Source organism: Uranotaenia lowii, chromosome 2 (assembly GCF_029784155.1).
Source record: "Uranotaenia lowii strain MFRU-FL chromosome 2, ASM2978415v1, whole genome shotgun sequence".
Classification (NCBI taxonomy): domain Eukaryota; kingdom Metazoa; phylum Arthropoda; class Insecta; order Diptera; family Culicidae; genus Uranotaenia; species Uranotaenia lowii.
In genome coordinates, this window is record NC_073692.1 from 310441208 (window position 1) to 310454745 (window position 13538).

General features: G+C 36.6%; 1 protein-coding gene across 6 annotated transcripts in view; it reads right to left on the bottom strand.

Annotated features, from left to right (window-relative positions):
- Positions 1 to 13538, bottom strand: part of LOC129749349 (rab11 family-interacting protein 4B) — a 215051-nt gene that overhangs the window by 27875 nt on the left and 173638 nt on the right. For all 6 annotated transcript variants that reach the window (XM_055744298.1, XM_055744297.1, XM_055744293.1 and 3 more), the window contains one exon: positions 763 to 1049. In XM_055744298.1, coding sequence (XP_055600273.1) covers positions 763 to 1049 — 287 coding nt within the window. The remainder of the gene's footprint in view (positions 1 to 762; positions 1050 to 13538) is intronic.

The window sequence follows — 13538 nt, forward strand, 5'->3', positions numbered from 1 at the left end:
GAAGAAACATCAAATTTAGCTCATTCTGAGACCCTAACAATGCCCAATTTTACGAAATTTTTGAGAGCAAATTGTTGTCGAATTTTGCTTTCAATGAAAATTAGTTGATGCCTTATATAAGCATTATTGTGCTCTCCAAGCTCTCGGAAAACGAGGTGTAGTTAAGGTCTCAGTTTTAGCTAAATAAGGCATCACTTTGCTAACCATGTATAAAAAATTGAGCTCTCATTTTTGCTGTGTACCACCTTATGTCAACCAAAATGAAAGCACATTTGGCTCTCAGGGCGTGATAGCAAAATTTGCTAAAATTTTGCCATAAAAGTCTGCTCGGGATGAATACTGATTGGTACTTTGAAAGAGGTAGATCCTACAAGTATCTTAAAAAAAAGTTTTGACTTATATATGAGCGAAAATCTTTCCAGCGTTTAGAAAATCTCGATCAAGGTATAGCAGCAGGTGATGGGTTTCTATCCTTCCCATAATGCCGTTATTTTACCAACTTGCATTTCAAAACCGGTGGAATTTGAATAAGAAAATCAATTATAAGATCGAAAACGCTCACTGAAGAAGGTAGTAAGTTGCTATCGAAATACCGGTATATGAACTTTTCATTTACCGTGGTTGAATTAAAAGGAATCTTTCGATTGCTTTGATTCAGTTGATTCAATTTTAAGGTCATTTTAAAGGTCGTAATTATAACTTACGGTAATTCATAGATTGTACCGATGATCACACAAGACAGCGTGTTGGTTTAAAACTTACTTCTTCTCCTCGGCCTTGGCTTCGACCAGCTCCTGTTGGGCCACCATCAGTCCATCCCGGGTCCGTTCCAGCTTCTCCTCCGTCGAGTGCAGATCGGCAGCCTGTTTGTCAGCCTGCAGCCTCAACCGAGCCACCTCTTCCCGCAGCTGATTCGCCTCCAGTTCGATGGTTCGTATCCGGATTTGGCAGTTCTCGTTCTGCAACTTGGCTTCCCGCTCAACCCGTGCCAACAGCTCCCGGTGCCGTTTCTGTTCCTCTGCCAGTCGCTCCTCCGCTCGCAGTTCCGTCTGAAATGATAGGTGGAATAAGAAAGACAATTGTGAGTGTAACCATAAATTACTTCCGGTTCAGTAACCCACCACAAGAAAAATAAATCTAAAGTGACGCATAAGAATCTGACAACTTACGCTAAAGTTTGTCTTTGTTCGATGTTTTCAAAGCAACTCAACAAAGCTAGAATAGATTCCTTAATTTGAATGCTGGTATGGTTCATTATAGCATCATTATGGAAATACTCAAAAAATAATAAACATTCATAAACCCTTTTGTCAAGAAACTGCTGCTCCACAGGTGTGTGGTTAGGCGAATGTAGCGCCAACAAAGAATTGCATTAATTTTTCAGCCTAGAATTGTGCCATTACATACGCGAAAAAGCATCGGAGTAGAGTCAGCGGAGTTGTAATCAAATCAGCACTACAAAAAAAAAGGAAAAACAATTCCACGCAAATTGAACTTCGCCATTCTGATTTCTTGGGTTGTCCTTCGAAGCGTGAAATTGCTGCTGCCAGACCCAGACAAGAATGGAGCAAATTTTTCACGATCATAACGTAAACTACCGGCAACAGAAGGCAGCTTTGAACTGAACACAGTTTGACGGGAAATTATTGTTTTTCAAGTTATTGCGTTACTGATGTCTTATAAACAAATTCGAATCAAAATTGTTTTGCCAATTTATTTCCCATTAAAATAAATATTTATTTGTTATAAATAATTTTAAAATTGTTGCTTTCAATTTGACTAAAACGGAAATCCTCCAGCAAAAAATATTTCAACGAAGTTTCTCGATTACCTTCATTCCGGCAAGCTTCAATTGCTGCCAATAAAGCTTAAATTGCACCGTGGCGGCACTGAATTTTCTTTATCTGTAGCAGCAAATCTGCGGAGTCGAGCGAAAAGTACCCATATACCTAATGATATAAAGTTTTAATTATAGTTGTCTGATTCAATGGGAAACTCTCCCCAGCAAAGTAAAATGAAATAGATAAAAAAAAAACAGTCGATTTACATCATGAACTGCCCCAGCTTTTCTTCCGGTTCGCTAATATCTGTGGTTCAAGCGAACTGTTTCCTGTGTATGTTATATACATTCATATGTATATATTCAACGCAATAAATTAAGAAGAATAATCTAAATTACAACTTAAAAGTATACAAATAATTGTTAAGCTTTAAAATTCAATATTGAAAAATTTCTCTACATGTAACAAGCATCGCTGTCTGTTAAAATTTGACGTTTCTAAAACCTCTATTATTTCAGATATAGTAGGTATTTAATCCAAATTTGCACTCAGACGGAAAGGAAACGTTAAATTTATTTTATTGATCTGACCACAATGCAAAAAGTCATTACCTTCATTCAACAGACTATAACTCTGTAATCTGGAGAGATACGCAGCAAAATAAGTTGCGATCCACTTGATGTATTATTGATTATTTGCGATGGAATCTACGGTTTCTACACATTTTTTTTTCTTTGCTACACCTTTCAAAATCAAATGATATTTTGAAAAATTATTCAAATTTTTATTGATAATTCATAAACAAACGCTATAAAATGAATGCTGCAGCTGGAGTATCGAATTGCAGCACAAAGATAGTTCAAACTTATATTCTGAATCTTTCTTTAAACATTTTTGTTGAAGATCTGATAATTTTAATCTGTCTGGAGGGTCTCAAATTAATCGTACGAAAACAATCTAACTTATAAAATATGGTTGTTTTTGCTTGATATGTTCTGGGTTTATGCTAAAAAACTGATAAGAGAGCCTCCCCAGCAAACATTAAATCGCATTAAAAATGATAACTCAAGTCATTAAAAACGTTACTGCGAATCGTAATTCCAACTAACGCAAGTAAAATATCGTAAAAATCGTTACTCGAAGTCGGATTAAATGGTTTAAATTGGATTTGATTAAAAGTCCGCCATGTTTGCAGCAAAGCAAATATTGTCGCTGGCAACGGTTCGCATGCGTTGAGAGGAAAAAATTTGTGCTCTCTCGCATTCTTTCAGTATGTATGAATATGGTGTTGAAATCGTATATTCTTATTGCTTTAGCCAGAAGTTGAAAATTTGTATGTATATTGCCTCCACTTTGGTAGGTAAATGCCGTTTTTTCGAGTTTTATACGATCGTTCTATAATGTATATGAAACGTATAACAAAGTTGTTAAGAAATATACCTACAAAAATGTTTGCTGGGTCCTCCCCTGTCCTTCCCTTCACTCCCTGCTGAATAGAGGTCGTGATCTTTAATAATCATACCCATTTTTTTGATCCCAAAAATCTTCTTATATCAATTATAGTTCCATTGGTTGATAAGTTTTTAAGCTTTACAACAAAATGTATATGGAGCCTCCTCCTTTCTTCTCCTCTCTACACTGTAAAGCCTAAGGGTCTATAACAATCGCAGAAACATATCTCGCTACCAAGTACCTTTCCATGCCATATTTGTTTCCATTTGTTGGCTTCGTTAGCATAAATTGAGAACTTATGCTAACAAAATTTTATTGGGCTCACCTCCCTACTCCTATGTACCTACTCACTGAAAGGAGAATGGTGTGCCAGATAATCATAGAATCATACCAAAATGATTTTCTATGTTAAGTTTTATCCATTTCTCGGATTTTGTAAAAAAAAAAAAGTGAAATGTAAGTCTCCTCATCCCTTCCAATATTCCCAATTCTATCATCCTACTGCAAGAAAGGAATTGTTTCACATAGAAAAAGTATTGTTCGTACTCAAATACTTTCTGATGCCAAATATGGTTTCATTTGCTCGATTAATTCTCGAGTTATGCAAAAAATTATATGGAAGCCCACCTTTCGCTCTTTATATCTTTCCGCTGAAAAAAGGTAGGGCTTCAATTTTGAATAGAAACGTTTCTCGTATTCAAATACTATCAAATACCAAATCTAGTTCAATTAACTCGATCAACTCTCCAGTTATACTAAAAATTGTAAGAGAGACCTCTCCTCCTCCTTTTCATCCACCTCTTTGAAGGAGTGAGGGATACCAAATATTCATAGAAGCATTTCTCGTACCCAAATATCGTTCCATGTCAAATTGGGTTCCATTTGCTGTTGTACTTCTTTAGTTATGCAGCAAAAATTGTCTGAAACTCCCCTCCCTCTTTCCTTTCTCCTCGCTGGAAGAAGGAAGGGGTCTCAAACAATCATTAGAACATGTCACGTTCCCAAATACTCTCCCATGCCAAATTTGGTTCCAATATTTTGATTAGTTTTTGAGTTATATGAAAAATTGTAAGGTAGCCCCTCCTCCTCTCTTTCTATCACCCCACACCCCACTGAGAGAAGGGAGGGGTACCTAATATTCGTAGAAACATTCTTCGTATCCAAATACCACCCCATGCAAAATTTAATACCATTTGCTTGATTGGATCTCGAGTTATGCAAACAATTGTCTTTTGTTTGGGTGGACCCTCGCCCCTTCATGAGAGAGGGAGGGGTCTCAAACCATAATAGGAACCTTCCTCTCCCTCCAATACCCCCATCTGCTAAGTTTCACGCAAATCGGTTCAGTAGTTTACGAGTCTATAGTGAACAGGCAGACAGACAGACAGAAATTCATTTTTTTATATATATAGATAACATCTATATACAGTACCGTTCATAATTGTATAGAAATTGGAAGCACGCGCACTGTCACTTCGACTTTGAACTTCCATAACTTTTTACTCTGAAAATATTTTTTGGTCAAATTTTTTGCGTTAGATAGATCAACTATCACACTATTATATCTGAAAATTTGAGCTTTCTGGAGTTTGTGTGGCCTGAGAAACAGTAATTTTACGAAAATCGGAATTTTTGGACTTTTCTCATTCAAACTGCGATATCGCTGAAACCACGCTACATTTTTTATTGAAATTTTTCAGAGTGATTGTTGAAATATAAAGCTAGCATGTCTGAAGTTTTTGAAAAGTTCAACCGATGAGATCAAAGTTACGCGAGGTGCCATATTTCAGGCATGAACCTAGAAATGCGATTTCTATAGAATTTTGGACGAATGTTTCCATAGTAAAATCATACTCTCTGTTTAACAACCAGAAATTCTGTTTCAACCAAAAAATCAAAACAATATCGCGAGATTCTGATTTCAAAACACAAATGGATCATTTATTCCATTTTTTCTTTTCTTCATTGCTTTTGCCAGACATTTTTTGTCTGATTGGTGGAGGAAACTATATTATTCTCATAAATCGTCCAAAATTCTATAGAAATCGCATTTCTAGGTTCATGCCTGAAATATTGCACCTCGCGTAACTTTTGAACTCTTCGATAGAACTTTTCGAAAATTTCAGACATGCTAGCTTTATATTTCAACAATCACTCTGAAAAATTTCAATAAAAAATGTAGCGTGGTTTCAGAGATATTGCAGTTTGAATGAGAAAAGTCAAAAAAGTCCGATTTTCGTAGAATTACTGTTTCTCAGGCCACACAAACTCCAGAAAGCTCATATTTTGAGATATAATAGTGTGATAGTTGATCTATCCAACGCAAAAAAATTGATCAAAAAATATCATCAGAGTAAGAAGTTATGGAAGTTCAAAGTCGAAGTGACAGTGCGCGTGCTTCCAATTTCTATACAATTACTAGCTGACCCGGTAAACTTCGTTTTACCTTCTAAAGTATAAATCGTCATAAATGTTTAATTTCATCTACACGTCCTTAACTGCATTGTGCTCGCCAATAGATTCTTATGGAAATCGGGACCCCCTATCATCAAAAGTGAGATCCTTGAAACTATTATACATACCATCTCTGACCCAAAAAACCCTCGGATACCAAATTTCACTTCATTCCGACCGATCATTCATACGTGATGTTATTACAAAGAAAATGCCTCCATTTTTATATATAAGAAGATGTGAAGAAGAGATAACTTTGTATGGGGACCCCCCTTTCATAAAAAGTGAGATTCTTGAAAGTATTATACAAACCATCTCTGACCCAAAAAACCCTCGGATACCAAATTTCACTTCATTCCGACCGACCATTCATACGTGATGTTATCACAAAGAAAACGCCTCCATTTTTATATATAAGAAGATGTGAAGAGATAATTTTGTATAGGGCCCCCCTTTCATAAAAAGTGAGATTCTTGAAAGTATTATACAAACCATCTCTGACCCAAAAAACCCTCGGATACCAAATTTCACTTCATTCCGACCGACCATTCATACGTGATGTTATCACAAAGAAAACGCCTCCATTTTTATATATAAGATGTGAAGAGATAATTTTGTATAGGGACCCCCCTTTCATAAAAAGTGAGATTCTTGAAAGTATTATACAAACCATCTCTGACCCAAAAAACCCTCGGATACCAAATTTCACTTCATTCCGACCGACCATTCATACGTGATGTTATCACAAAGAAAACGCCTCCATTTTTATATATAAGAAGATGTGAAGAAGAGATAACTTTGTATGGGGACCCCCCTTTCATAAAAAGTGAGATTCTTGAAAGTATTATACAAACCATCTCTGACCCAAAAAACCCTCGGATACCAAATTTCACTTCATTCCGACCGACCATTCATACGTGATGTTATCACAAAGAAAACGCCTCAATTTTTATATATAAGAAGATGTGAAGAAGAGATAACTTTGTATGGGGACCCCCCTTTCATAAAAAGTGAGATTCTTGAAAGTATTATACAAACCATCTCTGACCCAAAAAACCCTCGGATACCAAATTTCACTTCATTCCGACCGACCATTCATACGTGATGTTATCACAAAGAAAACGCCTCCATTTTTATATATAAGAAGATGTGAAGAAGAGATAACTTTGTATGGGGACCCCCCTTTCATTAAAAGTGAGATTCTTGAAAGTATTATACAAACCATCTCTGACCCAAAAAACCCTCGGATACCAAATTTCACTTCATTCCGACCGACCATTCATACGTGATGTTATCACAAAGAAAACGCCTCCATTTTTATATATAAGAAGATGTGAAGAAGAGATAACTTTGTATGGGGACCCCCCTTTCATAAAAAGTGAGATTCTTGAAAGTATTATACAAACCATCTCTGACCCAAAAAACCCTCGGATACCAAATTTCACTTCATTCCGACCGACCATTCATACGTGATGTTATCACAAAGAAAACGCCTCAATTTTTATATATAAGAAGATGTGAAGAAGAGATAACTTTGTATGGGGACCCCCCTTTCATAAAAAGTGAGATTCTTGAAAGTATTATACAAACCATCTCTGACCCAAAAAACCCTCGGATACCAAATTTCACTTCATTCCGACCGACCATTCATACGTGATGTTATCACAAAGAAAACGCCTCCATTTTTATATATAAGAAGATGTGAAGAAGAGATAACTTTGTATGGGGACCCCCCTTTCATTAAAAGTGAGATTCTTGAAAGTATTATACAAACCATCTCTGACCCAAAAAACCCTCGGATACCAAATTTCACTTCATTCCGACCGACCATTCATACGTGATGTTATCACAAAGAAAACGCCTCCATTTTTATATATAAGATGAACGGTACTGTATATATATAAAAAGCAATTTCTGTATGTTTGTTTGTTTGTTTGTTTGTTTGTCCTCTATAGACTCAGCCGTCTTAAGAGCTAGAGGTCTGAAATTTAGCATGGATGGTCATTAGGACCAGGAATGATGAAAAATGTTTTTAGATTTTCGGATGACCCCTTCTGAAGGGGGTCGTCCATAGGAGACAAATATGCTTTTCGCGATATTGACGTTATTTTTCGTCGGATCGTGTTAAAAATTTGCACATGAGTGTTTTGAAAGACGAAAAACCGATTTCAGGTGTCAAATTTTGTGTAAGGGGTCAGCCAAAGGGGTCGTCCATATTAACTGTTCGCTGTTTTTGAGATATTGACGTTATTATACATCATATTCATATGAAAATTGGTACATGATAGTTTTGAGTGACGTGCAATCGATTTGAGGTATCAAATTCAGTGTAAGGGGCCGGCAAAAGGGGTCGTCCATATTGAATTTTCAGTATCTTAGTGATATTGACGGTTTTATGCATCAGATTGGGATGAAAATTTGCACATATGAGTTATTAGGGACAAGCAACTGATTTTATTCAAACTAAAATCAGGGGTCGGCCAAAGGGGTCGTCCATATTAACTATTCATTGTTAATGCGATATTTTCGTTATTATCATCGGATTCAGACGAAAATTGGTACACGAGGGTTTTGAGAGATGAGCAATGGATTTCAGGTATTAAATTCAGTGTGAGGGGCCGGCAAAAGGGGTTGTCCATATAAACCTTCAAATATTTTTGCATTATTAAACATCGGATTGGGATGAAAATTGGCACACGGTAGTTTTCAGATGTCAAATGTTTGGCCAGGGGTCGATGAAAGGGGTCGTCCATTTAAGTTATTTTTTTTACTATTTATAGCAATATTGACGTTATTTTACAATGGATTGCTTTGAAAATTTGCACACGGGGGTTTTGAAAGAAGGGCAATCGATTTCAGATATCAAAGATTATATAAAAGCCGCCGAAAGGGGTTTAGCTTTTCGGCAATAATTAAGTTGTTATGCAATGATTCAGTCGAAATTTATACACGTGGTTTTTTGGCACGGTCAATTGATAACTGATTTCAAATTTAGTAGCAGACGACATACAAAGTGATTATCGAATATTTTTGCAATTATTACTTAACAATGAATTCAGAAGTGCATCTGGATAATGCTTGGCAATTGACTTTCATACAAACTTTTCATGACATATTCCAAGTTAAAAGCGAAACGGAGTTCGTATGGGATCAGCTAGTAATGCATAAATTTGCAATGTACTTAGCTTTTGAACGTCCTCGGATTTACGGAAAAGGCTGACTTCAGTCTTTTTGAGTTGGTCCGGAAGGCGTAGCACCAGACCCTTTTACTGCAGCTTCTAAAAAACTTATTCCTCTGATTCGAACGCCGAAAATCCACTTTCTTTCTATTAAACACTACGAAACATTGAACCACTATTAAACTTTGTAAACGTTAAAACCGAATTTTGGCAAAAATATCCTGTTTTTTCTAAATTTTCTGAAGCAAGCCCTTATTCTACATATTTTTTAATGCACGAATAAGTCTAGCCGAAAATGTCGATATCAAATCCAATTATTCATAATAAATGGCATTAAAAATAGTCAAACTTTTGGTAAAAACGATTGAAAAAAGGATAAAAACATTCAAAATTTGTTGTTAAAGAATTTCAGCGGAATAAAGCGTGAAATTAGGTAAAAACGGATCTGGTTCATTCTAAAGCTTTTAGAAAAGGGACAGTTAAGAGGATTTTTTTTATTATCTGACAATTTGCGCCGGGGGTCTTCAGATCTTCCCCAAAATTGAAAATTCGGTTCATTTTTACGACTTTAAATATTCATGTATTTTTTCAGATTTCTAACATTTTTAGTTTTTGAGTAAGTCTCGGTTAGATTTTTTTGTAAATAACCATATTTCAAAGGTACATAACTCTGTCCTTTTTTATTAAAAATTTTAAAATAGCACATCGAAATGCATTGAAATTTTATTAGCTTTCCAATCAAAATACTTTTGAAAAAATAATTAACAACCTTCAGCATGAAAAATTGTTTACAAACTTTAAATGGCGTCTAAAAGTACCGTCTGTATTACCGAATATTTTGCAAAAACTATCATTATATAGCTGAGTTTATGATGCAACTTTCATCCGAAGACACCAAAGTGGGCCAAAAACTCCTTGAAGAGTTATGAAAGAAATAATGACAATAAATCTCTTTTTTTGCATCGAAAGCAAACAATGGTCGAACAACTGCACTCACATATGGAGGTAGCGCGCACTTCTAATAACATGGAAACAAAAAACCTTATCAAAGCAGGTAAAAACACTATTTTAGGTGCTTTGTAGAGTGTTTGCAGCGAAACTTACTTTAAAATTAAGCCAATAATCAAAGAGTCATATTGTTAATGTGATATAACCAATAATGGGAATGTTGCTTTTTCAGCCTGATCATACATATACTACATAACTTATTCACTTTTCGATCAAAGATCATTGTAAAGCATAGTTAATGTCAATAATGGGTGATACGGTCAAAAATTTGGTCAATATCAACTTGACGTAATTCTTTTAATTTTGCATTTAAAAAAACCTGAACACCCCTCAATTTGAAGGTGTGTGTGTGTAGAATGTTGCTCCTATTTTGATTTTGGAATTCACTCTTCAGTTGTCAAAATGCCGTCCAAGAAAGAAGAGCAGCGTATCAAAATTTCGCTCGCGCATCGCGAAAATCCGAGCTACTCGCACGCAAAGCTGGCAAAATCGCTAAAAGTTGCCAAATCAACCGTTACAAATGTAATTAAAGTGTTTGGGGAACGTTTGTCGACAGCCAGGAAGTCTGGATCGGGGGGAAATCGAAAACCGGAAGCCGCTGGGACGACAAAGAGAGTTGCTGGTAGTTTCAAGCGAAATCCTAACCTCTCTCTCCGAGATGCCGCAAATAAGCTGGGTGTATCGTCTACAACCGTGCATCGAGCCAAGAAACGAGCCGGACTATCGACTTACAAGAAGGTAGTGACTCCAAATCGCGATGATAAACAAAATACGACGGCCAAAGCGCGATCCCGGAGGCTGTACACGAACGATGCTGACGAAGTTTGACTGCGTGGTAATGGACGACGAAACCTACGTCAAAGCCGACTACAAGCAGCTTCCGGGACAGGAGTTTCATACGGCAAAAGAAAAGAAAAAGGTAGCAGATATTTTCAAGCACATGAAACTGTCAAAGTTCAGAATTTTCACAGCTTCCGGGACTGTCAACCAAGAAATTTACGTGAAAGAGTGTTTGAATAAACGTCTGCTGGCTTTCCTGAAGAAACACGGTTGTTCCGTACTGTTTTGGCCGGATTTGGCATTTTGCCATTACGGTAAAAAGGCCATGGAGTGGTACGCCGCAAACAACGTGCAGGTGGTTCCCAAGGACAAGAACCTTCCCAACACGCCTGAGCTCCGCCCAATTGAGAAATACTGGGCTATTGTCAAGCGGAACCTAAAGAAGACAAAAAGACTGCTAAAGATGAGCAGCAGTTCAATGCAAACTGGCTTTCTGTGGCGAAGAAGGTGGACAATGTGGCTGTACAAAATCTGGCGATTTCACTGATCTACACGCGTTTTCCCTTGACCCAATTTTGACCGTATTACCCTTAAACCATTTGGACTAAAAAATATTCAAAAAAAAAAAAACAGCAGCTCAAGAGTTGTCAAGTCGACGCGATTGTGGAACATTGTTTTTACCATGTTTTTTGCATCGTAAATATCTCAAACACATGTTAACTAAATTTTTTTGGAAAGATAGACAAGATAGTCCTTTTCATAACCAACACAACGATACTAAAGATTTGCATATCCAAGCTCTAGTAACGTAGCTATCACCGAAATGAAGTGCCCGGATACTAAATGATCATAGCCTTATGCAAAGATCAATTGATGAACTGAACATAACCATCAAATTCATTATGTTTATAATACTTCCATACATATGTAGATCAAACATTTATGTCACACACATGATACATTAATAACATGGCTGAATTTTGAATGGTTGTTAAGGTTTTTATCAAAAATTTTCCGCTTATTTCTATACCGAGAAAAATTCGTTATTGTGAAAGGTTAGTTCGTAATAAACATACACACATCTTGTTTAGCGCCGAATGTGTCACTAATCAGTGTTAACAATCGCGATTGTCTTGTTTCATATGGTGTATTATGTCACATAATTATCTCACCATGTCAGGTGCAGCAAAACCTGATGGGCTCCAAAAGAGGTGGGCTCCAAAAGGTGTAACAGCAACGAGACGGCATGTGGACCCCCTCACGCATTTCAATTATGAAAACTCCCCTAACAATGCCAATCATCTAACCGCTGCTGGTACTCGGTGAACGAAAATTAAATAGCAAACAACTTTAAAACCTTTGGCGCGCAAAAAAATCTATGCCCCACGCTCTGTGGGTGGCACTCCGGCGATCTCTCACGCATATTAGAAACGTTTTGTTCAAATTTACACCCTTTAGCTGAGCTACCTGCCTTCTTGGGAGAGCAAAACGTTTATATTTTAACGATTTGCCAAAGCTTAAAGCCGGCAGATGAAACCATAATACCCAGTCAAAGATGCATCATCTGTCGAGATGAGCGGCTTAAATTAAAAGTGAAAGAAAGATGCGTTCAACCGACACGTAATGATCGTCGTGGGGCTACCTTGATATTTTGTCTTTATTGATGTTCATTTTTTAAATGATGATAGATCGGGTTGAAGATTCACGTCGTGAGCACTTGTCCAAAATGCTGTTAATGACTGTTACTCGTGATTCGGTAGGTGAGCCTCCATTACCATAATAGACAGCTGATTTGTTGTTTATGCTGTAAAAAAAACTGAACATATATCACCTTTGTATGTCAGCATCTAATAAAATAGGTAAACTGAGGAGATGTTTTTGTCTAAGGATCATGACTTGTTGGACGATTGAAATTGCTTGTATGTGTGATTACAAAATGGTTTCCTTGTGTCATTTTTTTTTGTTTGGTTGGATTGTAACTTCTTTTCCTTCTGTCAAATATTTGTTTAACAATGAACAAATTTACTAAGCGAGGTCTCGCTACGAGTTGCTTAAAAATATATCTAACAAATTACAAAGTTTTCAGCATGATGATTTCTAACATGGAACAGATTTAACACGTTCGTCGCCGAAATTCTCGGAGCGAGAAAGAAAAGAGGGAGAATCTAGATTTGCAACGTGTGGCTAAACTGAGCAGATAACTTGAGTAAAAGAGCGACACACGTTTTTGATGTGACCGAGCCTCCCAGGAAATACACCCGTTACCCGAATATAGGTTCCATTGCGACAAACGTGCTAACAAGAAATTAAAGTTAAAATTAAACAGATGAAAAAGATTTTTTTTGACCATCTTTTTTAAGTGCCTTACAAGTAAGGAGAAAAAGAGATTAATGGCGTTAAAAATAAGAGAGTAAAAGGATAAGAGAGTAAGGAAGTAAGAGAGTAGGAGAGTAAGAGAGTAAGAGAGTAAGAGAGTAAGAGAGTAAGAGAGTAAGAGAGTAAGAGAGTAAGAGAGTAAGAGAGTAAGAGAATAAGAGAGTAAGAGGGTAAAAGAGTAAGAGAGTAAGAGGGTAAGAGGGTAAGAGGGTAAGAGGGTAAGAGAGTAAGAGAGTAAGTGGGTAAGAGGGTAAGAGAGTAAGAGAGTAAGAGAGTAACAGAGTAAGAGAGTAAGAAAGTAAGAGAGTGAGAAAATAAGTGAGTAAGAGAGTGAGAGAGTAAGAGAATAAGAGAGTAAGAGAGTAAGAGAGTAAGAGAGTAAGAGAGTAAGAGAGTAAGAAAGTAAGAGAGTAAGAGAGTGAGAAAGTAAAAGAGTAAGAGAGCAATAGAGTAAGAGCGTAAGAGAATAAGAGAGCAAGAGAGTAAGAGAGTAAGAGAATAAAAGAGT